Source organism: Heteronotia binoei, chromosome 17 (genome assembly GCF_032191835.1).
Source record: "Heteronotia binoei isolate CCM8104 ecotype False Entrance Well chromosome 17, APGP_CSIRO_Hbin_v1, whole genome shotgun sequence".
NCBI classification, from domain to species: domain Eukaryota; kingdom Metazoa; phylum Chordata; class Lepidosauria; order Squamata; family Gekkonidae; genus Heteronotia; species Heteronotia binoei.
In genome coordinates, this window is record NC_083239.1 from 46343158 (window position 1) to 46368849 (window position 25692).

Below are 25692 nucleotides of genomic sequence, written 5' to 3' on the forward strand. Positions count from 1 at the left end.
CCGGTGGCGTTTTTATTGAATCACCATCTTGTATCGCTGCTCGACCGCCCGGAGGTTGGCAACGGCGGGTCCCCCATCCGGTCGGCTGGACACGGATCTGGAGAGGCGCGGGTCAGGAAAGCTCAAGCGTTCGCAGGACGCGGGTCGTGTCCAGCGTCGCTTGGGAACGCCGCCGCCGGGGGCGCGCTGCACGCTTCGCAAACTCCAGGGAAGGAGCCCCCCCCCATCCTCCTTCGCGGGCGTTTTTGGAACTAGGGGGGAGGCCTTGCGACGAGGGGGCGTGGCCGTCAGGAGGGGGGGGTCACAGAGTGGGCGCGGCTCTCGTCTCCCCGCCCCCTTCCTGGCGAGGGGCGGCGCCGAGGGCGCACCGGGCGGCTGGCTGCAGCAGGGCGCGCAGAAGGGGGAGACTCAGCCGCGGCGCAGGAGTCGCTCGCTCGCTCGGCCAGCCGGAGAGAGGCAGGGCGCCAGCCGCGATCGGGAGAGGGCAGCCGGACCGAGCCAGCCTCGGAGCCCCGCGGGAGCCGCCGCCGTCGGCCCGGAGTGTCTCCACCGCCCCATGGGCGCGCCGCGGAGCCCGTTCGCCTTGGGCACCAGCCTGCTCTGCTGCCTGCTCGCCGGTAAGAAGCCGCCGCCGCCTGCCGGGGCCCTCCCCGCTCGCCCGACTCCCGAGCCGCCCATCCGGACGGGGGAAAGTTTCTCCCAGCGCCGCTCTTTGCCCAAGATGGCGAGGCCCCGGGAACCTGCTGCTGCTGCCCGGGCTGGAGGGCGGGGGAGGGAGGGAGGGAGGGAGCCCTCGGCTCACCTGGCGGGGCGGGGCGGGCAGGGAGGAGAAGCCACCTGGCCGGCCGCTCCCTGCCGCCGCCGCCTCCTCCCCCCAGGCGATTCCCCTCGCCAACTCTTCGGGGTTGGCACAAGCCTTCTGGATCCGGCCCTTTCCGCTGCCTTGGGGGGTTCCAGCCGCGCTGCTGGAGGGGAGTCGCGAGTCGGAGCCGGGCTCCCCGAGCCTGGGATTCGGAGTGAATTCGGTTTGGGGCAGGTTTCTTTTATGGAGCCTCCCGCCCCGGTGCAGAGTGGCTCTCCTGACCGGAGGGAATCTCTTCGGATCTGTTGGGGCTGGCTGGGGAAACCTGCCTGGGGATTGTGACCGTGGGAAGCCCACCCGCGGCTGGCCTCCGGACACGATCGCTACCTGCCTACTCAGTGGCATTCATAGAAAGGCAGCTTCTTTGGATTTTTTTCCCAGGGGCTGAGAACTTCTTCTTTCATTTCCTTGCCTCCCGCCCCATTGCTGTGTCCCTGATACTTAGAAACAGATTTGCCCTTTTGCTTCACGACTCAAAGGGTCTGTTGTGTTTTTCTCTCCCTCTTGCTTGTTATTAGTATTAAAATTTATAACCCACTCTCCCCGGAAACCAGGCTCAGAGCAGGTAACGTCATTTGTAAAAACATGCAATTATCCGGGGTGTATGTGGTGTTTCCCGTCTTTGTTTTACTTTCACAACTGCCTTGTGAGGTAGGCTGGACTTGAGAAAAAAGGCCTGGGATTGCCACATCGGCCTGCGTACGTGAGGGGGGATTTGAACCTAGGGCCTAGTAGGGTTGCCAGCTTTGGGTTGGGAACTATCTGGAGATTTGGGGGTTAGAGTCTGAGGAGGGCAGGATTCGGGGAGGGGAGGGTCCACAGTGGGGTAGAATCCCATAGAGCCCACCGTCCAAAGCGGCCATTTTCTTCAGGGGGACTGATCTCTGTCGCCTGGAGATCTGCTGTAATCCCAGGTGATCTCCAGTTGTTACCTGGAGGTTGGCAACCCTGGGTGGATGCTCCCCATCACACCACGCTGTCTTGGTTCCTGTGTTGTGCTTCTCCCATTTGTTCTTGGCAACGGAGGTGTGAGCAGTTGCCGGGGAGGGTCCTTTCCTCCAAAGCATAATTTTTGAAGGGGGTGGATTGATAGATGTTGCGAGCCCTCTTTCCAGCCTAGACGGAATGGTCAGCAGGCAGCCCACTGGGCATGGGGGGAGATAGGCGGCGGTTCCCCCCCTGATGTGGGTCGTCCCATACATCTGGAAGCGCGCCCCTTCTGAACCTGGAGTCTCTCGTACCACGGAGCCTCTAGTACTAGTATCTGCAGCTCAGAGCTGCGTATTAAATCGGGGAGCTTCCCCACCTGACGGGCTAGCCGGGAGGACCCTGGCACATCTGTGGAACAGCTGTTCTGAGGTCACTTCGCAAGTGCCAAGGACAGGCCTGTGGGGCATCTCTGTTGCCCTTGATTCCATTGCTCAGTGGCTTGGAAGCCGCTACTTCCTGGGGAGGAAACGGGCAGCCCTTACCTGTTTTGTCGCCCTGGGGGAGAGGGACGACACCCTTTGGCCACTGGTGAGATAAAGCCAGGGGCGTTAGGTTGCTGACCCACTGTGGACTGAAGTCTTTCCAATGGCCTAGGGGCTGGGGACTTCCCCCTGCTCTGGGGGTCGCTGCGTTTGACGGTTGACATACTTATCAGACGATTGTGGGGGGGGGGGGTTCCTACATTTGTCAGGCTGTGGGTATGGACGTGTGTTGCATCTGATTGTCTTTTTTTCCTTGCTTGCGAGAGCTTGCCCGTGCATCTGTGGTAAGCGGAGAATCTCTCCCTGCAAACATTCTATGTCTGTTCCTGCAGTGTTAAGAAGCCAGGGCAGTTTTAAGGACCTGTTCTCCCTCTCTGCGCTTCCATGGATGATGTACTGTTTATCCCATAGATCCATGCTCCTCATGTGGGACCAGCCCTGTGGGTCAGCTTGCCAGAAGGAGGCCGGGGAGTGGGGGTGCACCGTTGCCTCCTGTTTTGAAGGAAAATACAAAGAAGGCCTTTTGTTGAGGCTGTCTGTAAATTTGCTACAGTCGTCGCAGGGGCTGAGAAAGCACGGCATGTTCTCTTTGGTGGTTCGGTGTGTTCATATTCTGTGACCTTTTTTGAATTTGCGTTTTCCTGCTGCTTTTATTTATTTGATTTATACCTTGCTTTCTCCCCCAGCAGTTACCCGGAGTAGCGCGTGTCATTCTCCTTTCTCCGTTTTATCCTCACGACAACCTTGTGCGGTAGGCTAGGCTGCGAGTGTTTGGCCAAAGGTCATTCAGCAAGCTTCTGGAGCAGTGTGGAGATTTGAACTCAGGTCTTGCAGATTCTAGCCTGGCACTTGAACCACTATGTTTCGCTGGACACCGCATTAGCCGTTTGGATCTTTTGGAGAGTGTTGGGAGAAAAACGATTATAATAAAACTCCAGGGGAAAAAAGCTGGTCTCAAAAATAATTTATTTGGTTCACATATTGTCTGAACAAGCCTGCATATTTATCAGTTGCTATAACGACATATCTATTAGCAACCGAATAGAGCATTTAGCCAGAGAATGATCTAGAATGTCTGGCCACGTAGCTCCTTTCGGCACTGCAGAATATAGGGGAGTCTTTGCGAAATTTAGGGTTTACGTTATGCTCCCATGATAGGAGCGCTGAGGCCACTGCGCCACATCTCTTCCTTGAAGGCTAAGTGTAAGTTGTTTGTTCTCTACACAAGCATGCCTTCATGCCATCAGAAAGACACTCAATGTACCTGACACTTTTGGGGGACTTCTGATCTTAAGTAAAAATGCCGACTGTCTTGACTTTTTAAAATCCGCTCTGGAAGGGCTGGCTTCCTCTGTTGTGTGGCGTGTGATGTAATGTGGTCCCCGTGGAATTGCGCCACGAAATTTTCTCCGCTTACGCCTCACCCCTTGATGTGGGCTGATGTGGCCGGGGGCTTGCTTCATTTTGGTTCCCTGGACACAGATAATTGGCTGCGTTTATTCCCCCCCCCCCCCCTTGGAACGAGAGAGAGTGTGTGTGTCGCTTCGAATGGAAGGATGGTATAAAAACGGCAAGGGCTTATAGATCGAAACGCTTCCAAATCATGAGTCAATGTGTTGTAGTGGCAAAGATGGAAGGTCCGGATTCAAATCTCCACTCAGCCAAGATGCTTACTGGGTGTCCTTAGAGCGGTTGCCCTCTTTGGCCTAGCCAGGGGTGGAATTCTAGCAGGAGCTCCTTTGTATATTAGGCCACGCACCCCTGATGTAGCCAGTCCTCCTGGAGTTTATAGTAGGCCCTGTACTAAGAACCGTGTAAGCTCTTGGAGGATTGGCTACATCAGGTGTGTGTGGCCTAATATGCTAAGGAGCTCCTGTTAGAATTCCACAAAAAAGAGCCTTGTAAGCTCTTGGAGGATTGGCTACATCAGGGGTGTGTGGACTAATATGCTAAGGAGGTCCTGCTAGAATTCCACAAAAAAGAGCCTTGTAAGCTCTTGGAGGATTGGCTACATCAGGTGTGTGTGGCCTAATATGCAAAGGAGCTCCTGCTAGAATTCCACGCCTGGGCCTAACCTACCTTGCAGGTTTGTTGCGGGTATAAATAAAAAAAATGGGGCAGGCGAGTGCGACACCTTGAGTTCATTGGGTGGGAGGGACAGTTATAGATTTCAGTGACAATCCTGGGACATCTGGGGATCTGGTGGGGGTGTTATTGTTTTCTAACTGTATGATTGTTCTAACTGGGGAGGGACGGTGGCTCAGTGGTAGAGCATCTGCTTGGGAAGCAGAAGGTCCCAGGTTCAATCCCCGGCATCTCCAACTCAAAAGGGTCCAGGCAAATAGGTGTGAAAAACCTCAGCTTGAGACCCTGGAGAGCCGCTGCCAGTCTGAGAAGACAATACTGACTTTGATGGACCGAGGGTCTGATTCAGTAGAAGGCAGCTTCATATGTTCATATGTTCATATGATTGTCATGTATAATCATTTCCTGCCTAGGTTTAGAAATCCAAGGAAGTTTCATGAGCTATTCGATGATACATCAGGGGATAGGGTTTGTAGGGAGCTGTTGTATGCGCCAAACAAAGTTCCTTGGATTTCGATTGACTTCCAGCAAAAGCAACTTATAGCAGTTGGCTGTGTCAGATGTAGGCTTTGACGCATTCAGTTGAGAAACTGTTTGGTGTAGTGGTTAAATGTGCGGACTCTTATCTGGGAGAACCGGGTTTGAATCCCCACTTTTCCACTTGCACCTGCTGAAATGGCCTTGGGTCAGCCATAGCTCTTGTAGGAGTTGTCCTTGAAAGGGCAGCTTCTGTGAGAGCTCTTTCAGCCCCACCCACTACACAGGGTGTCTGTTGTGGGGGGAGAAGATGTAGGAGATTGTAAGCCGCTCTGAGTCTCTGATGCAGAGAGAAGAACGGGATATAAATCTGCAGTCATCTTCTACATGCAGCTGCTGGGTGACCTTGGACCGGTCACAGTTCTCTCAGAGCTCTCTCAGCCCCACCTACCTCACAGGGTGTCTGTTGTGGGGAGAGGAAGGGAAGGAGATTGTAAGCCGCTCTGAGTGAAGGGCGGGTTATGAATCCGACTTTTCTTGTCCAATTCCTGACTAGATATTTTTGTTTTATCCCCCCCCCCCCATCACCTTGACTTTGTTGGTCCAAGCCAGGGGTGGCTAAACTTGCTTAACTTAAGAGTCACATAGAATGAATGTCAGATGTTTGAGAGCAGTAAGACATGAACATCAGATGTTGGAGAGCTGCAAGATGGAAGGAAAGAAATAGAGGGGGAGGGAGAGCGAGAGGTGGAAAGAAAGCAACTTTAACATTAAACACATTCTCCAAGCTGACGGCTTGGAGAAGTGATTTAAAGACATAAATGCCTTCTCCAAGCCGGCTGACACAGCAGTGGAGGCTTTGAGAGCTACACAAGATGTGTGAAAGAGCCACATGTGGCTCTTGACCTGCAATTCGGCCACCCCTGGTCCAAGCCCTCACACTGGTTTTAGTATTGAAGCAGCCAATGGGAGAAGGAAACTACTTCAGGAAGGCCCTGTGAACCAAGTGGCTAGTCAATTTGGCGTAGTGGTTAAGTGCATGGACTCTTATCTGGGAGAACCGGGTTTGATTCCCCCACTCCTCCACTTGCATCTGCTGGAATGGCCTTGGGTTAGCCATAGCTCTCGCAGAGCTGTCCTTGAAAGGGCAGCTGCTTTAAGAGCTCTCTCAGCCCCACCCACCTCACAGGGTGTCTGTTGTGGGGAGGGGAAGGTAAATGAGATGGTGACCACTCTGAGATTCAGAGTATAGGGCAGGATATAAATCCAATATCTTTTTCTTATCTTCTTTTGGTGTTTTGTGGGACATCTGGGCTGTGGGCATGGACACTGAGCATACCTTTCATTTCCTCCTTACGCGGCGAGGGAACTGTGCTGCTCCCATTCCCTCCGTGCCAAAGGTGCAGGAGTCTCTTCCGTGTTCCCTTGCGAGGCGGCAAAGCTCCGGTGAACACCCAGGAAGGCTTCTGGAGCGGCCCGGAGGCTGGGCTCTCCCTCCACAGACCTGAGCGTGCAGAGGGAAGTTGCTTCCAGCCAGGTGGCAACGGGCTGGGGAACTCCTGCTTCAGCCGCCGGTTAATGATGACCTTCGCTTCGCTGACAGGCTGGATGGGCCCTTGAGAAAACATTTACCTTTGGGCCGCACCCTTCTGAGCTACAACATGGTGCATGTGGGAAGGGACTTGGCTGAAGGCATTAAAGGGGGGGAGGGTAGCTGGTTCTGGAGAGACTCTTTCCTGCCCTAGATGCCTCTTCTGTTGGGGTTTTTTCTTTCTTTCTTTCATTCTTTCTCACTCTCTCTTTCTTTCCCCTACAATGTGCCGCTTGATGTGATCCTGGGTTGCTGAACCTGGCTTTCTTCTAAAGGGTTCCCTCAGAGTCTGGCTTGAATACAAACAGGTATCCTTTTTCGAGCGGCCTGTTCTCTTAGGAGGCAACATCTGTTGCCCTGTTGTTGGTCCTCCAGAGGAACTGGTCGGCCATGGTGTGAGGCAGGATGCTGGACTAGATGGACCACTGGTCTGATTCCGCAGGGCTCTGCTGATGTTCTTATGAAGGCCTCGGCCTCTGTGCCCTGTTGTTGGCCCTCCACAGGAACTGGTTGGCCGCTGTGTGAGACAGGATGCTGGACTGGATGTACCACTGGTCTGATCCAGCAGGGCTCTTCTGATGTTCTTATGAAGGCCTCAGCCTCTCCGCCCTGTTGTTGGCCGCTGTGTGAGGCAGGATGCTGGACTAGATGGACCACTGGTCTGATCCCGCGGGGCTCTTCTGATGTTCTTCTAATCAGAGCAATTTTTGTTTTGGAGGAAGAACACGCAAGCTCGGGACTTGAGTGGCCTCTGCCTTCCCTTCTCCCAGAGGCAGAATTTTGTGTATGTTGAAATCTGCCTCCAGAGTTGAGCACCTCTGCAAGATTTATGGTACCGCCCCACGCTCATTGTCAGGAGTTATGCGGGGAATGTAATCACGGAGGGTGTCTTTGCAATGTCCGTGTGAGGCAAAGAGCCGTTCTGTCTGTGGGGGGGGGGGAGGGTGTTGTTTCTCTTGGCCTGATTTCCCTCTTGAAGGGGAGCCAGCCCCTAACTTTCGGTGGTTGCTGCTAACTGCCAAGCTCCTGTCTCCATTTCCCTTTCTTCTTGTAGGCCTTCACCCACTGTTTCCTTGACCCGCTAATCCTACCCTATGTACTCCAGTCACCACCTGTCTCCCTGCATAGATGTGCACATTGCTGTCTTCTAGATTCTCTGACCCCTGCTTGATTGCTGGAAAAAAATGGCGGGAAACACGGAAATGCAGAAACCTAAAGCCGGAAGGGACCCCAAGAGTCATCTAGTCCAGCAGTCCCCAACCTTTTTGGCACCAGGGACCGGTTTCGTGGAAGACAGTTTTTCAATGGAAGGTGGGGGTGGGGGGGAATGGCTTCGGGATGATACAACTGTGCACTTTATTTCTGTTAGTTTGGTGTGGTGGTTAAATGTGCGGACTCTTATCTGGGAGAAATTGGTTTGATTCCACACTCTTCCACTTGCAGCTGCTGGAATGGCCTTGGGTTAGCCATAGCTCTCGCAGAACTGACCTTGAAAGGGCAGCTGATGGGGAGAGCTCTCTCAGCCCTGTCCACCTCACAGGGTGTCTGTTGTGGGAGAGGAAGGTAAAGGAGATCGTGAGCCACTCAGACTCTGAAGTTTGAAGTGGAGGGCAGGACATAAATCCAGTGTTTTCTTCTTCTTGTTACATTGTAATATATATTGAAATAATTATACGACTCACAGCCCAGTTGCTAACAGGCCACTGACCAGTCAACCCCCTGCGCTATGCAAGAAATTCACAGTTACATCCCCATCCAACAACCCCAGTGATGCCTGCTCTTTGCCCAGAGGAAGGCAAAAAGCAGGGTTGATAAGAAGAGAAATAGAGTTGCCACCCTCCAGGTGGGATCTGGAGATCTACCAAAATTACTGCTGCTCTCCAGATGTTTAGAGATCAGTTTCCCTCAGAGAAAATGGCTGCTCTGAACGACAGGACTGTGACATCGCGTTCCAGCTGAGCTCCCTCCCCAGGTTCTGCCCTGAAATCTCCAACCCAAAGTTGGCAAGCCTAGCACCAGGAAGAGTTTGGGAAGGGGCGGGCAGGTGGGCGGTACCTCTGTCAAGTTCGGAACACCGGCAGGGTGGGCTGTATGCGAGTGGAAGGCCTGTAGAAGGGTCACGTTTTTCCTGCCGGGTGAAGTTTCTGCCATCTTGGCTTGCGTTTGGGCTCTTGTCCAGTTTGTTGAGGGAAAAGTGACTTTGCCTAAGAAGACTCCACAGATTAGAGGGAACATTGCTGGCAACCAGTGTTCCCTCTAAGCTGAGTTAGTGTGAGCTAGCTCACAAGGCTTTTTAGCTCCAGTTCACACATTTTTGTCTTGTTTAACAATTTATTATTTTCAAACATAGGGAAATTCAGGTTTCAGGGAAGTGGGAGGGGGAAGGTAAGTAGGGTTAAAAAAGTTACTTTCGAATCTTATTTCTGCATTGACATTATCTTTCACATAGATAATATTACTCCTTTAACAGTCTGTATTATACATTAAAGTTAACATAATCTTCTTACACTAATTTAAAGTGCAATTTCTCTATCCATCTTTATCACTCTTTCATTGTATGGTTTTTGACCCATTTATAAAATGGTTGCCACATTTTTAACATTTTTGTCTTGGCTCGGGAAAAATGGCCCCAGAGCAAACTAATTTATGCAGTAGCTCACAACATTCATGCCAGTAGCTCATGAAGTAAAATTTTTGCTCACAAGACTCCACAGACTAGAGGGAACATTGCTGGCGACCAGTGTTTTCTCTAAGCTATGTTAGTGTGAGCTGACTTACAGGTTTTTAGCCCCCGGCTCACACATTTTTGTCCAGTTTGTTGAGGGAAAAGCGACTTTGCCAAAGAAGGCACGATTCCTTCCTGTGTGGAGGGGGGCGGAAATGACCTGTGTGGGGCAGAAAAACCAACATGGGATCCCAGTCAGCGTTCCTTCTAAGCTATGTTAGTGTGAGCTGACTCAGTTTTTTAGCCCCCGGCTCACACCTTTTTGTCTCAGCTCAGGAAAAATGGCCCCAGAGCAAACTAATTGATGCAGTAGCTCATCACTTTTAATGCCAGTCGCTCACAAAGTAGAATTTTCCCTCACAAGATTCCAGAGCTTAGAGCGAACGTTGATCACAGTTCGCGGGCAAGGCAGCTGGCTCCCTTCCTGGAGCGTGACGATCTAGCAACGGTGATCCATGCAACGATCACCTCGAGGTTGGACTACTGCAATGCCCTCTACATGGGGCTGCCCCTGTGCCGAACCCGGAAATTGCAGCTGGTGCAGAACGCTGCCGCCCGGTTGTTATTGGGGCTCCCAAGATGGGAGCACATCCAGCCGGGACTCCGGGCTCTGCACTGGCTGCCAATACTCTACTGAGTTCGGTACAAGGTGCTGGTCATTACCTTTAAAGCCCTATATGGCCTAGGACCTGCCTACCTGAGGGACCGTCTCTTCCCACACGTTCCCCAGAGAGTACTGAGTACTCAAAATCTCTTTGTTGTCCCCGGGCCAAAGGAAGCCCGTTTGAAAACTACAAGGGACAGGGCCTTCTCCGTAATGGCCCTTCCTGGTGGAACCAGCTGCCGGAAGAGGTAAGGGCCCTGCGGGACTTTGCTCAATTCCGCAGGGCCTGTAAGACAGTCCTCTTCCGGCTGGCCCACAATTAACCGGCACTGAACTTGAACTGAGTGTAGCTGTAAGATCGCTGTATGGTTTTAATGTTTATGTATATAACCGTGAGAAATGTCTAGATTTTAACTATGTAAATTATGAAATGTTAACCTTTTATGCTTAATTTTATATTCTTATGTTAGTTTTTATACGTTGTAAGCCGCCCTGAGCCACCTGGTGGGAAGGGCGGGATATAAATTACAAATAAATAAATAAAATAAATTATAGGCAACAGGGTTAACCTTGAAGGAAATGGGAATACTCCTGAGGAAGTCTTTTGACGAAATGAGCTAATATCTGGGTGCTCATTGGATGGACCTTTCTTGTAATGTTGTAAAGATCTTTGTAATGCAGACAATAGATTTACACGATTCTTAAAAAGTTTTACTAAATGGTGTTGGCCTGTATATCGCAGTGTTTGGTTTTTCTGTATTGCCTGTGTGGGATGGAAGCAGCTGCAGCTGGGCCGTGAAATCTGGGTCAGGCCCAATGTTAGTCCACAGCACCTCTGTCACTTGACTGGGTAGGACTTGAATGGAGCCACTCAGGCCTAAGAAGGGTTTCTTGGCGGCAGAGAGGTGCACAGGTGGGGAAAACGTGAAGGCCTGCCCTGACCTCGGGCCCGGATGCTGGCATCAAAAATGCGGAGCGCTTCTCAAGGTGGAGGAGTGAGGTGGTGTTAATTATTGCTGCGCCAGCCCCGGGGCTCCTAGATGTTGGCGACGTGATACGATACCCTGCTTCAGGAGGTTGCCAGGCAGAATTTGACCTGCTTGGCTAGAATTTTGTCTTCCCGGAAGAGGAAGACGTAAAACTGTGGGAAGGGAGAAGGATTATATTGTTTGTGATAGTTTCCCCCCCCTGCTTCCTTGTAAGATGGGAAGATTTTTGATGCCAAAAAAAAAAAAAAAGATGGTGCTTTGGAGGAGCACTCTGCCCATGCACTGAAGCGGGGTCCCAGACTTTTAAAAATATTTTTGTGTATTTTTAAAATATGAGCTCCGTGGTGCAGAGTGGTAAAGCTGCAGTAGTGCAGTCCAAGCTCTCTGCTCACAACCTGAGTTCGATCCCGGCAGAAGTTGGGTTCAGGCAGCCAGCTCCAGGTTGACTCAGCCTTCCATCCTTCCGAGGTCAGTAAAATGAGTACACAGCTTGCTGGGGGAAAATGTAGATGACTGGGGAAGGCAATGGCAAACCACCTTATAAATAGTCTTCTATGAAAATGTCGTGATGAGACGTCACCCCAGAGTTGGAAATGACTGGTGTTTGCACAGGGGACTACTTTTTTTACCTTTAAAATACGTGTGTGTTTATATGTGCATGTTTTAGTGTGTATGTGTGCACCCGGAAGTCATGGTGACCTCTGGTTGCTGACTCCTATTGGAGGCCTGGAGGATCTTCAGAGAGGTAGTGAAATAAACCCTGCCTCTGTCTCCCGACTGCTGGTATTCCAAGGAGGTCTCCCATCCAAGTACTTGCCAGAGTCGACCCTGTTTAGCTTCTGAGACCTGCTGAGATTGGACTTACCTGGGCTATGCAGGTCAGGGTGGGTCCTCCCCCAACTTTTTTGAGCCTGTGTGCACCTTTGTAATGATGACACAGTGTGGTGGGCACAGCCTCCAAATTGCTGCTACAAAATGGCTGCCTGCGGAGGCAGAGCCAGCCACAAAATGGCTGCCACAGCTTACCTTCAGTCATACAAGGATGATCCTTGTGTTGCGGCGGCAGCAGCTGCCGCTGAAGCAATACTTTTAGCGAGCAAATCTCCAGAAGTGAATCTGAAATCTTGCTGGGTGAGAGCCTGATGTGGCCCCGCCCCTTTCTATGAACACTTAGTGGACACCATTGAAGATGGTGGTGGTCACTGTGGCACGACAATGTGGACCCCAGTTCTAAGGCATTGAGCGCTCTGAAGGCGGAAAGAGTTCAGAATGTAGAGCGTAGTCCGGAGTTTGTAGAACTGGACTCCAGTCAGCGAGATCTGAGTTCAAAACCTCTGCTGGACCACAGAGATCTGTGGCGAATGGAAGCTGAGTCCTGCTTCGGCCTACCTTACAAAGCGGTGGTGAGGTTACGTAAGTGGGGGCAGGCCAGGACTGTCTCTACCAGGGGTCCCCTGTCTTTTTGAGTCTGCAGGTGTGTTTGGAATTCCGACACAGAGGAATGGGGCACAAGTGGCCACAAAGTGGCTTCCACAAGAGGCGGAGCCAACCACAATACATCAGGGAGTGAGGATCTACATGACTTTAATAGCAATGCTTCAACGTATGAGAGAGGAGATCTTTTTGAATATGTTATGGAAGATCTTTGGGCAAAACACCCATCTGACTCCGCCCCCTTTCTAAAAACCTCTTAGCGAGACCCAGGAAATATGCCCGTGAGCCCCACATTGGGGACCCCACTGCTTTATTACAAACATGCTTTTTGTGCTCTTTTGGCGTTTGTCTTGGCGTAGCTCCTCTAGATTTGGAAGGAGCAGGGGTGGAATTCTAGCAGGCACTCCTATGCATATTAGGCCACACCCCCTGATGTAGCCAGTCCTCCAAGAGCTTACAAGGCTCTTTTTTGTAAGCTCTTGGAGGATTGGCTACATCAGGGGTGTGTGGCCTAATATGCAAAGGAGTTCCTCCTAGAATTTGGGGAGGAGAAATGAAAAACTTGTAGGGATGGCACTACGGAGCCAAGAAAGGCTTGCTTCTGTCTAGGAGCCTTCCAGAACCTCTCCTGGGACCCAGATGTGGCTTTTGGACTGACAGATTTGCCTGCCTCTGGAGTGTGAAGTGGAGGCCCATGTCTAAATTCTTGCTTTGGTTGTGCCTCATAATTTGACCGGGCCCTATCGTTTTTATCTTCAAAAAAGATTGTTCGCAGGAATGAACAATGGATGTGTGTGATACCAAATGCCATAAGCCCATCCAAGACTGCCACTTGTGGTGGTGTGGGCTTCCTGTGTGTTGGTTTGTTGTTTGGCCGTAAGAGTGTGCAAGGTAATGCAGCTGCCATCTTGTACATGCACTTGTCTGTGAGACCTCAGTTCAGCAGCTATATTTGGAGCGAGCGCCGAAACTTGAAACACAGAGTAGTATCCTGAATTTCGTTCCCGTAACCCAAGCCCCATGGCGCAGAGTGGTAAAGCTGCAGTACTGCAATCCAAACTCTCTACTCATGACCTGAGTTCAATCTCAGCGGAAGCTGGTTCAGGTCGCCGGCTCAAGGTTGACTTAGCCTTCCATCCTTCCGAGGTTTGTAAAATGAGTCCCCAGCTCGCTGGGGGAAGAGTGTAGATGACTGGAAGGCAATGGCAAAACACCCTGTAAAAAGTCTGCCATGGAAATGTCGTGGTGCTATGGCACCCCAGAGTTGGAAACGATTGGTGCTTGCACAGGGGACTACCTTTGCCTTTTTTAACCCAAGCAGAGTGTACTATGTGGGCGATATTAGACCAAAGATTAAAAAGGGCTTCGTTTTGGTGGCACAAAACAGAGCAAGCTGGTTATAGTCTCGGGCTAGGCCTGTTTTCAGATCCCCAGTGGATCCCAGATCAAGTGACTTTGGGCCAGTCTCTCCGTCTCCGCCTGACCTGCCTCGCAAGGTTATTGTGAGGGTGAAATGAAGGAAGGAAAAGCCAGCTGTGGCAGGCAAAAATTGTAACAAACTAATCGATGGCCGTCTGTCTTTCCCCAGCGATGTGCCGTCGAATCCAGGCCAAGGAGATTTACAGTTGGCTGATTCATTTCGACCTTGCTGACCCTTTTGGACAGCACCGGAAAGAGATCTGAATATCTCAGATTGTAACGAAGCGTGCCTCATTTACACTTGTTTGTCTTCCGGGCTGGATTGAGTCACTCTTGTTTTGTTTTCTTTTTAATTTTAACAATTTCAGCTGAAACTTTTGAGTAACTCGAATCGCCGGCCAAAAAAACATGAGAGGGCTGGGTTGAGTCACTCTTGGGTTTTTTTTTTTTATTATTTTAACAACCTCCCTGAAACTTTTGAATAACATGAGTCGCCAGCCAAAAAAATGAGCAAGGGACGCAGTTTCCATATTTCGTAATTCAGTCCCGTCCCCCCCGCCCCACGATGCTCACAGCCTCAACCTTTAAAGGTTCAAACCGTGGCGGATGGATCCTCTTTTTAATATTTTCACAATGTTGGAAACAAACAGGCTGTTCTCTTAGCCAGGGCCGTTTTATGATCTCATTCGGCAAGCCTCCCCCCCCCTCCCCAAATCTGTCTGAATGTAATTCCCCCCTCCCATCCCCCCACCTCTGCAAGAGGAAGAATTTGTCATTAGCATGAGAAAAGAACAGATTCCGAGCCCTGCTGGGGGAGACGGAGACAGAGTCTGCAGCAAACACAGGGTTAACCCTGTCCTGCCTTTGCCTCTCTGGGCTTGTTCCCAGAAGCCACCAGAGAGCTTCCCCCTCCCCAGATGGGCAGTTTCTGTATGCCCCCCTTCCCTCCCACCTCTGTGTCCCTGCACCCCTCAATGGGTGGCAGAGAGCCGTGTAGGTTCACTGCCTCTTTTGTGACTCGCGTCTGGACAGGATTCCTTAGTTTTTCATTTGGATGGCATCAGGCAGGGCTTTTTTGTAGCAGGAACTCCTTTGCATATTAGGCCACACCTCCCTGATGTAGCCAATCCACCAGGAGCTTATAGGGCTCTTAGTACGAGGCCTACTGTAAGCTCTTGGAGAATTGGCTACATCAGGGGTGTGTGGCCTAATATGCGAAGGAGTTCCTGCTACAAAAAACGCCCTGGCATCAGATATGCCAAGGAGATGACCGACGTGTTTGTGTGCCCATGGTCATGTGTGTGCATGCAAAATTTAATCAGAGCTTTGTCTGTTATATGTCCATCGCTACGCTGAGACTTCGTGCATGCAGTTTGCCTTTTGTTCCCCCTACAAAAGAAAAAAATCCAGTCGGTCTTCACATCTTTCAAGAGCTAGTCTTGGGGGGGGGGGGGGTTTAAGACTAGTGCATGAAGAAGACCCAGATTCGAATCCTGGCTCTGCTGTGAACTTGCAAAGGCTGTTGACTTGGGGCTGTGCTGTAAGGAATGGCTTGTGTACTACTAGTAGTAGGACTTGTGCCCCTCCCTTCCAGATTTGGGGAGAACCCAGTTATTTCTTGCCTATGGTCTGTGTAGGCCAGGGGTCCCCAACATTTTTGAGCCTGCCTGCACCTTTATGATTTGGGCACAGCCCCGGAAATGGCTACCAAAAATGGTTGCCGCAGGAGGTGGAGCCAGTCACAAAATGGCCGACATGGCTTACCTCAGTGAAGATCCTTGCGCTGTGGTGGCGGCGGCTGCCAAAGCGTTTTTAAAAATCTGTTCAGCCAATTGGAAGCCTTGCTGAGTGAAAGCCCCGCCCACTTTCTTAAAACGCTTTTAAAAGTTGCTAACCGTCGTCGTGGTGCTCACAGGTACCATGTTGCGGACTCCTTGGTCCGGGCAGCTCACTGTGCCAGACATCTACTTATGCCCCACACACATGGCTCGTGTGTCTGGGGTTAGCTAACCTCATTTTGCATGTCAAAGGGGCTCATGGTTGCATTATTTTTTCGCCTGTCGAGCATTTCGTCTGAAAAGAGAGGTTCTGGCTTCAAACTGGAAACTCCTGGCCAGAGCTGAAGATGGGTAGTTGCCCAACCGAAGCTTCCCGAACTGGTTCTCTGCCTCAAATCTAGCTTTTCCCTCCCACCCGACCCCCTCTTTTCGGCACCCCTGGGGTTAGCCTATACGTTACGTGTTGTGTCTGTTTTGCCCACAGTCGGTCCTGCTGCTATGGCAACCGAGAGCCTCCCCCCCCCCTTTCTCTGCGAGGTAGACAAGTTTTCTTTTTCCAGCCATCGATCGTAGGAGGGATTCAAACACCCATCACGAAGCTGGGAGAAGCTGGCATGCAGTCCGGGGGCTCTGGCCAACCGTCCGGGCCTCATCTGGCTGAGGGAAACCAGACCTGGGCCAGGTGGGATGTGGGTGTTGGGCCTACGCAGCTGTGCAGGTGGCAGTCCCTGAAATCATTTGGGTTGGTTTCTTCGCTGAAGGAATGAGTCAGAAACCAAAAGGGATCCATTTTGAAAGTCTTGGCCAAACTTGTGGCGCTTTCACACATATTGTGTGGCTCTTGAAGCCCCCACCATCCTGCTGGCCATCTGTTTGAAGAATGTATTTAAATTTAAAGTTGCTTTCTTTCCACCTCTCCCTCCCCTCCTTCCCTTCCTTCCTTCCTCTGACATTCACTTGTTGCGGCTCTCAAATATCTCTTGTGTATTCTGTGTGGCTCATACAGGAAGCACGTTGGGTCCCCCCTCTCTAAGCTGAGTTAGTGTGAGCCAGCTCACAGGTTTTTTATCCTCCAGCTCACACATTTTTGTCTTCGTTCAGGAAGGAGGGCCCCAGAGCAGGGTGGTTTATGCAGTAGCCATATTGCTCACTCACAACTGTAATGCCTGTAGCTCACAAAAGTAGAATCTTCACTCACAGAGCTGGACACAGGTGGGAGAGAGGGGATGGGGTTGCCAGATCCAGGTTGGGAAACTCCTGGAGATTTGGGCAGGGCAGGGACCTCAGTGGGGTGTAGTGCCACCAGTTCACCCTCTGAAGCATCTGTTTTCTCCAGGGGAACTGGCATCTGTAGTCAGGAGATAAGCTGTAATTCCTGGGGATCCCCAGGTCTCACCTGGAGATTGGCATCCCTAGCTGGGCATGTCAGTTTGGTTCTGTGTCGTGTTGGGTTAAGTGGTTGTGCGAACGTTGTCGAAGTGTGTCTTGCCCTGTATCTGGCCTTGCTTTCCACACGCTCTGAAAAATCCACCTAACGTTCAGGAAAACCTGTTGCCGAAACAGCTAGGATCCATTCGGACGGCATGCGAAACCAGGGTTTTAGTGAAACAAGGGAAACGGTCAGTCTGAATGTCTCCATGAGGGCTGCTCAGTTTAGGGTGACTGTCTAGGATCTGCCCTGCTGGTGTATTGTGAGTGGCATGAAGTTGGGCTTATTAACCACAGTTAAGACTTAAGTGTGGTTTTGCGTGCTGTGCGAACACACGCTTTCTGGTTTGTTCCTACACATGCTTTCTGGTTTGCTCCTAGTTTTGTCTTTGCTCCATGCTCCAGTGCAGGCTGGCCTGTGGAGGTAATGAGACCCATGCAGGGGTCCAGAACCTTTTTTGAGCCTGTGGGCACCATTGGAATTCCAGCACAGTGTAAGTGGGCACAGCCGCAAGATAGCTGCCGTGGGAGGTGGAGCCAGCCGCAAAATGGCCGCCCCAGCTTACTCTCAGTCACACAGTGAAGATCCTTGTGCTGTGGGGACGGTTGCTGTGGAAGCAACGTGTTTAAACTGCAAAGCCAATCAGAAGCTGCATTGGGAGTAGCCCCGCCTGCTTTCTGAAAACACCTGCCAGTCGCCACGAAAGGCAGGGGTGGAATTCTAGCAGGAGCTCCTTTGCATATTAGGCCACACACCCCTGATGTAGCCAATCCTCCGAGAGCTTACAAAAAAAGAGCCTTGTAAGCTCTTGGAGGATTGGCTACATCATGGGTGTGTGACCTAATATGCAAAGGAGCTCCTGCTAGAATTCCACCCCTGCCTAAAGGTATTGGGTGTGTTTTGCCCTCCTGGGCCACCGCACCGCGGACTCATGAACTAGCATTTCTTGACCCGAATCCCGGTTTTGCAAACATAGCACGGCTAAAACATTTCAAACATAGCACGGCTTTGCGTTTTGTTGGAACTGACCCTGATGCCCTTCTCTCCCATGTGCGAAGTTTAACTGGGTCGCAGGCAGTGTTTCCTCTAAGGTGAGTTAGCATGAGTAAGCTCACAGATTTTTAGCCTCCAGCTCACACCTTTTTGTCTTAGCTCAGGAGAAATGGCCCAGAGCACAATGATTTATGCAGTAGCTCACAACTTTAATGCCAGTAGCTCACAACTTTAATATCAGTAGCTCACAAAGTGGAGTTTTTGCTCACAAGACTCTGCAGCTTAGAGGGAACATTGGCCGCAGGTGACCTGGACTTTAGCGCCCCAACTGAATCTCGGCCTTGTCTGTGTAAACAGTAGACCTGGCAGTGAAACACTGCTGGACTTCAGACTGTGGGGGAGGGGAGGGGAGGGGGTCCGGCAGTTGAACGCTTTCCCCTGGAGAGAGATCCAAGCGGGCAGCCGTGTTGGTCTGAAGCAGCAGAACAAAGCAGGAGTCAAGTGGCACCTTTGTGGCCAACAGAGTTTTCTTCAGAATGTAAGCTTTCGTGCGCTACCGTTTTGGCCCAGGCCTAGCATTGCAACAGTCCCTTATTTCTTGCACTTTGCGCCTGGTGACATGGGCCGTAATCTGCTCTTCCGACTTCTTCTTGTTGCAGCCTTGTAAGCTCTTGGAGGATTGGCTACATCAGGGGTGTGTGGCCTAATATGCAAAGGAGCTCCTGCTAGGATTTAACCCCTGATTGGCTACATCGGGGTGTGTGTGGCCTAATATGCAAAGGAGCTCCTGCTAGAATTCCACCCCTGATTGGCTACCTCAGGGGGTGTGTGGCCTAATATGCAAAGGAGCTTCTCCTAGAATTCTACCCCTGAGTGTGACATGAGAATTGCGCACTGTGTGCGTGAAGAAGAACCAGAGTGCACTCTAGACGTGAATCGGTAGGTTCAAGTCCAGTTGGGCCTTAGAGACCAACAAGGCTTTCTGATTATTTGAAGTTTTTGGAGACCGAGTTCCGGGAGGAAGGGCCAAGGGACTTGGGGATGTTTGGTCTGGAGAAGAGGAGGTGGAGGGGGACAAGATTGCTCTCTTGAAGTCTTTGAAGGGCTGGGAGCAGTGTTCCCTCTAAGCTGAGTTGGTGCGAGCCAGCTCACAGATTTTTAGGCTCTGGCTCGCACATTTTTGCCTTAGCTCGGGGAAAAATAGCCCCAGAGCACAGTAATTGTTGCAGTCGCTCACGACTTTAAGGCCAGTAGCTCACAAAGTAGAATTTTGGCTCACAAGACTCTGCAGCTTGGAAGGAACATTGGCAGGGAGTTGTTTCTGTTAGCGGCAGAGGAGAGGACTCTCAGTTGTGTTTAAATCAAGAGTGGGAAGGTACCGGCTGGAAGAATCTTTTTTATAGTAAGAGTTGTTCAGTGGTGGAATTGGCCACTGAGGAACCTGGTGAGCTCCCCCACACAGGGGGTCTTTAAACAGTAGCTAGACAAAGACTTGTCAAGGATGCTCTAGGCCAGGGGTGTCAAACATCTGGCCTGGGGGCCGAATCAGGCCCACGGAGGGTTCCTATCAGGCCCCTGAGTAACTGGCTGTCATCTGCTTCCTTCTCCATTTCTCTTGCTGCCTTCTGCATCTCCGCTTGCTTTCAAAGGCTTGCTCAATCGCACAGGAGCTACAGAGCTAAGCCTCTATTTTCTCCATTAGCTGAGGCTCCTCTTGGGGAGGGAGGAGGTGAAGGCACAGCTTTCTTTGCCAGGTTCTTTCAGTTATACATTGGAGCTACTGAGCCAAGCCTCTTTTCCTTCTATTGGCTGAGGCTCCTCCCCTTCCTGGTCCCCTGGGGAAGGAAGAAAAAAGCCAGAGCTTCCTTTGCCCAGTTCCCCGGATCCCACGGGAGAAATACGAAGATAGCACCTTTAAGACCAACAAGTGCTAATATTTTAAGCATGTTTAAGTTTAAAAAAATATCTTTAATTGTGATTGTGTCCTTTATAAAGCTTCTACCTCTGCTGCCTAATCTTAAATGGGAATAAGATGGCCCGGCCTGACATGGCCTGGCCTGCCAAGGTCTCATTTATGTCAGATCTGGCCCTAATAACAAATGAGTTTAACACCTCTGCTCTAAGCTGATCCTACACTGAGCAGGGGGTTGGACTAGATGGCCTCTACAACCCCTCCAACTCTGTGACTTTATGCTTCTAGGAGCTTTTGAGAGCCGAACCAACCTTTGTCAGATACACAGATACATGCGTTCATCTGCCAGTTTGGTGTAGTGGTTAAGTGTGCGGACTCTTATCTGGGAGAATCGGGTTTGATTCCCCACTCCTCCACTTGCACCTGCTAGCATGGCCTTGGGTCAGCCATAGCTCTGGCAGAGGTTGTCCTTGAAAGGAGCCCTCTCCAGCCCCACCCACCTCACAGGGTGTCTGTTGTGGGGGAGGAAGGTAAAGGAGATTGTGAGCCGCTCTGAGACTCTTCGGAGTGGAGGGCGGGATATAAATCCAATATCTTCTTCTACCTTGCAAACAGGTATTTGGACAAGTTCAGCTGAAAGATCATTTTGTAGCCAGTTTGCTTTTAACTGGGCTGCGAACAGGAAGAGCATGAACTTTTCAGTTAGGGCAAGAAAACCCCCACCACTGTGGGGCGCTTCCTTCTGCTGCTTTATCTGCACGTGGGGCGAACCGCATGCTCCCGCAAGCACCGTCTTTTCCGCAGGTGCAAATTCCCACAAACTGGCGTGGTGGCGGCGAGGAGCATCGATAACCGTGGCGGTTTGCGCGGTGCGTGCGTGTGTCTCCCTGGCCTTGCTCTCTTCCAGTTGCAACACGCCCTTGGGGCATCTCCTGCGCACGCTGTTCAAACAGGCTTTAATTAAACATGTGCTATTCCCGCTTCAGCGGTCTCCCTCCCCCCCCCATCCGCCCCCTTTCCCCAGTCCTGGCCTTTCAACACGGCCGATTTGCTTTTCCATAAACCGAGCTTAATCCTGGCTCTAACCAAACTGAGTCTCCTTTCTGCAGATAACATTCCTCTGCTGGCCTGTCCCTCCCTCCCTCCCTCCCTCCCTCCCCCCCTCCTCCATCCCCAATGAACTTCCGAGATACGAGATACGAACTCGGGACTGGAACCGCAGACTTCAGGGAGGAGGGGCGAGAGGAATTGGTGGTTGGCAGGGAAATGGGATTCAGCACTTGCTTGCTGTGGTCTGGGGAGACGGGAGCTGGAGTTAAGCACATTGTGTGTGTATGGGGTGGGGGGTGGGGGATGGGCTTTGAACATCTTGTCTTGAGATTGCACCGCTGTCTGCGCCCGACAGCCTGGTTTAAAACATGGTGGGAATGCGAAGTCCCAGAGGAAGGCGCGTTTTTGGAATTCCGAGCTGCGTGTTTGAAATCCGACGGGGCTTCGGGCACTGCGGAGAGTGACATGGAGATCTCTGCATTTGCCTGAGACGTGGCTGAAATCTGGGGTGAGGATTTAAGAGTTGCCAGACTCCAGGTTGCAAATCTCCCGGGATTTCAGTTGCTGTCTGGATGACAGAGATCTGTTCCCCTGGGGGAAACGGCTGCTTTGGACGGTGGCAGGGCTTTTTTTGAGCAAGAACACACAGGAACACCGTTCTGGCTGGCTTGGTGTCAGGAGGTGTGGCTTAATATGCAAATGAATTCCAGCTGCACTTTCCCTACAAAAGGAAAAGGAAAGGTCCCCTGTGCAAGCACCAGTCGTTTCCGACTCTGGGGGTGACGTTGCTTTCACAACATTTTCACCGGGTGGTTTGCCATTGCCTTCCCCAGTCATCTACACTTCCCGCCCCTCCAGCAAGCTGGGTACTCATTTGACCGACCTCGGAAGGATGGAAGGCTGAGTCAACCTCGAGCCGGCTACCTGAAAACCCATTTACCGCTGGGGATCGAACTCAGGTCGTGAGCAGAGCTTAGGACTGCAGTACTGCAGCTTTAACACTCTGCGCCACGGGGCTTTTTGCTCTCCCCAAAACGCCCTGTGCAAAACAATGGTGATGTCACAGGGTGTTGCCTGCTATGCAAATGAGTTCTTGCTGGGCCTTTTCTATAAAAAGCCTGTGCAAAACAGTGACGATTTTGGGGGATGTGCGGGGGTGTGAGAGCCAGTTTGGTGTAGTGGTTAAGTGCGCAGACTCTTATCTGGGAGAACCGGGTTTGATTCCCCACTCCTCCACTTGCACCTGCTGGAATGGCCTTGGGTCAGTCATAGCTCTGGCAGAGATTGTCCTTGAAAGGGCAGACTCTTATCTGGGAGAACCAAGTTTGATTCCCCACTCCTCCACTTGCACTTGCTGGAATGGCCTTGGGTCAGCCATATCTCTTGCAGAGGTTGTCCTTGAAAGGGCAGTTTCTGTGAGAGCTCTCTCAGCCCGCTTACCTCACAGGGTGTCTGTTGTGGGGAGGAAGATAAAAGGAGATTGTAAACCGCTCTGAGACTCTTGATTCAGAGAGTAGGGCGGGGTATAGATCCGCAGTCTCCTCCCCCTCCTTGCCTTGAAAGCTCCTTGAGAACCCCAGGAGAGGTGTTTTGCCATTTGCCTTCCTCTGCAGAGTCTTTCTCAGTGGTCTCCTTTCCAAGTATTGACCCTGCTCGGCTTCCGAAATCTGACCAGATGGGGCTACGCTGTGCCACCTTCACTCCCAATCCGTCTCTTGGTGGCTGGGGTCTGTTAAAGAGGATGGTGTGTTTGGAGTTCTTCAGGGCGGAGGTGGCAGTTCTGTTACTTCAGAATTTCAGTCTGTTCTGGCCTTCAAATTTTGGGGGCTTCTCCGTCTTGTCTGGGTGGCAGGGGAGAAAGAAAGGAGCGGGAAGGAAGTGGCTGGAAAGGAGCACCGTGAAGCACCGTCCCTGCTTGTCAGGATCTTCCCGCGGACTCGATGCTGCCGGGGGCCGCATGTGGTTAGGAGAAGAGGGATTCCGATGGAGGAGCTCGGCTCATTGCCCATGTGCTCCCCTAAGTGTCCCTGTGCGATGCCAGCTTGCTTGCGTCCTCAAGGGGGGGACAAGGCCCAGATCAGGGGTGGCCAAACTGTGGCTCGGGAGCTGCATGTGGCTCTCGAAGCCCCTACCCCACCCCCTCAGCTGGCTTGGAGAAGGCATTTCTCTTTAAATCACTTCTCCAAGCCAAGCCAGCTGGCAGCTCGGAGAATGCATTTAAAGTTGCTTTCCATCCATCCATCATCTATCTATCATCTATCTATCTATCTATCTATCTATCTATCTATCTATCTATCTATCTATCTATCTATCTATCTATCTATCTATCTATCTATCTATCTATCTATCTATCTATCTATCTTTCCTTCCTTCCTTCCTTCCTTCCTTCCTTCCTTCCTTCCTTCCTTCCTTCCTTCCTTCCTTCCTTCCTTCCTTCCTTCCTTCCTTCCTTCCTTCCTTCCTTCTCTCAAAAACATCTGATGTTCATGTCGTGTGGCTCTCAAACATTTGACATTTCTTCTATGTAGCTATTATGTTAGCAACTGGTTGGCCACTGTGGGGGACAGGAGGCTGGTCTGGATGGACCACTGGTCTGATCCAGGTGGGGTCTTTTTACGTTCTTATGAAGGCCTCGGCCACTATGCCGTGTTGTTGGCCCTTCAGTGGAAGTGGTTGGCTACTATGTAGGATAGGATGCTGAACGAGATGGACCACTGGTCTGATCCAGCAGGGCTCTTCTGATGTTCTTATTAAGGCCTCAGCCTCTCCGCCCTGTTGTTGGCCCTCCAGAGGAACTGGTTGGCCACTGTGAGGCAGGATGCTGGACTAGAGGGACCACTGGTCTGACCCAGCGAGGCTCTTCCGATGTTCTTATGAAGGACTCAGCCTCTCTGCCCTGGTGTTGGCCCTCCAAAGGAATTGGTTGACCACCGTGTGAGGCAGGAGGCTGGACTACTGCTCTGATCCGGCAGGGCTCTTCTGATGTTCTTATGAAGGCCTCAGCTTCTCTGCCCTGCTGCTGGACCCTCAAAGGAACTGGTTGGCCACTGTGTGAGACAGGATGCTGGGCTGGATGGACCTCTGGCCTAATCTTGCAGGGCTCTTCTTATGTTCAAATGAAGGCCTCAGCCTCTCTGCCCTGCTTCTGGACCCTCAGAGGGACTGGTTGGCCACTGTGTGAGACCGGATGCTGGACTAGATGGACCACTGCTCTGATCCAGCAGGGCTCTTCTGATGTTCTTATGAAGGCCTCAGCCTCTCTGCCCTGCTGCTGGACCCTCAAAGGAACTGGTTGGCCACTGTGTGAGACAGGATGCTGGGCTGGATGGACCTCTGGCCTAATCTTGCAGGGCTCTTCTTATGTTCAAATGAAGGCCTCAGCCTCTCTGCCCTGCTTCTGGACCCTCAGAGGGACTGGTTGGCCACTGTGTGAGGCAGGATGCTGGACTAGATGGACCACTGCTCTGATCCAGCAGGGCTCTTCTGATGTTCTTATGAAGGCCTCAGCCTCTCTGCCCTGTTGCTGGACCCTCAGAGGAACTGGTTGGCCACTGTGTGAGACAGGAGGATGGACTAGATGGACCACTGCTCTGATCCCGTATTCTAAAGAACAGCAGGGCTGTTCCCGTGTTCTAAAGTCCTGAAGACAAACTGCAGTTTGTTAGGCAACGGCACTCCCTGTACACTCAGAAATCCTCTATAAATTACAGCCTTTTCAAGACTCGCATTTTCCCTGGTGGGGTTGTTGATGGTATCTATTTTAATTAGGAGGAGACGTGGAGCACCCGACCCAGCAGCGCCTGTAAGAGGGTTTCTTTCTTTCTGCTTACGTCGTGGAAATATAATTATTACCACCGTTGTTGCTGTCGTTTTTGATCTCGGAACAGGCAGGCAACTGCATGCAGAGGGAGACAGAAAAAGAGACTCCGGTTTGACCAGTGTGAGAGAATAAATGGACCCACTGGCTGCCTGTTGCCTACCGGATCCGTTTCAAGGTCCTGGTATTAACCTTCAAAGCCCTATATGGCCTAGGACTTACCTATCTGTGGGTCCGCCTTGCCCCACATGTTCCCCAGAGAGCACTGTGATCGAGCTCTCAAAATCTTTTGGCTGTCTCTGGGCTAAATGAGGCTAGGCCTAATTCCACCAAAGCAAGAGCCTTCTCGGTTGTGGCCCCAATACTTTGGAACACCCTCCCAGGAGCCATCAGGGCCCTGCGGGACTTATTGCAGTTCCGCAGGGCCTGCAAGACTGAACTGTATCGGATGGCATATGACATCTAATGGGAGAGGGCAGCCGCCACATCTGGATCGATCGCGCTTTCATACTAACTGCCTAGGATGTGTACGCACTGAGAAAGGAAAATATTATATGATCTGCCTGAAGTAGCACCATTGCAAGAAGATGAAGAAGAAGATATTGGATTTATATCCCGCCCTCCACTCCGAAGAGTCTCAGAGTGGCTCACAATCTCCTTTACCTTCCCCCCCCACAACAGACACCCTGTGAGGTGGGTGGGGCTGGAGAGGGCTCTCACAGCAGCTGCCCTTTCAAGGACAACCTCTGCCAGAGCTATGGCTGACCCAAGGCCATGCCAGCAGGTGCAAGTGGAGGAGTGGGGAATCAAACCCAGTTCTCCCAGATAAGAGTCCGCACACTTAACCACTACACCAAACTGGCTCTCCATTTGCAATTCATTTGATTGTTTGATTGTTTGTTTGATTTCTGCCTTCAGCTTTTCCTATTGTCTTTTCCAGTGACACTTGTCTTCTCATAATGTGAACAAATAAAATAGCTTCAGTTTAGTCCTTTTAACTTCTAGGCACAGAGTGTTAAAGCTGCAGTACTGCATTCCTAAGCTCTGCTAACGAC

At 51.4% G+C, this 25692-nt stretch overlaps 1 protein-coding gene across 1 annotated transcript in view; it reads left to right on the forward strand.

The window, feature by feature from the left end:
* Window positions 1-501: 501 nt before the first annotated feature.
* The window catches only part of NECTIN2 (nectin cell adhesion molecule 2), a 158315-nt gene continuing 133124 nt past the window's right edge, over window positions 502-25692 (forward strand). Inside the window, 1 exon segment of the mRNA XM_060258236.1 lies at window positions 502-617. Within this exon segment, the coding sequence (XP_060114219.1) occupies window positions 557-617 (61 nt within the window). The 5' untranslated portion in view covers window positions 502-556.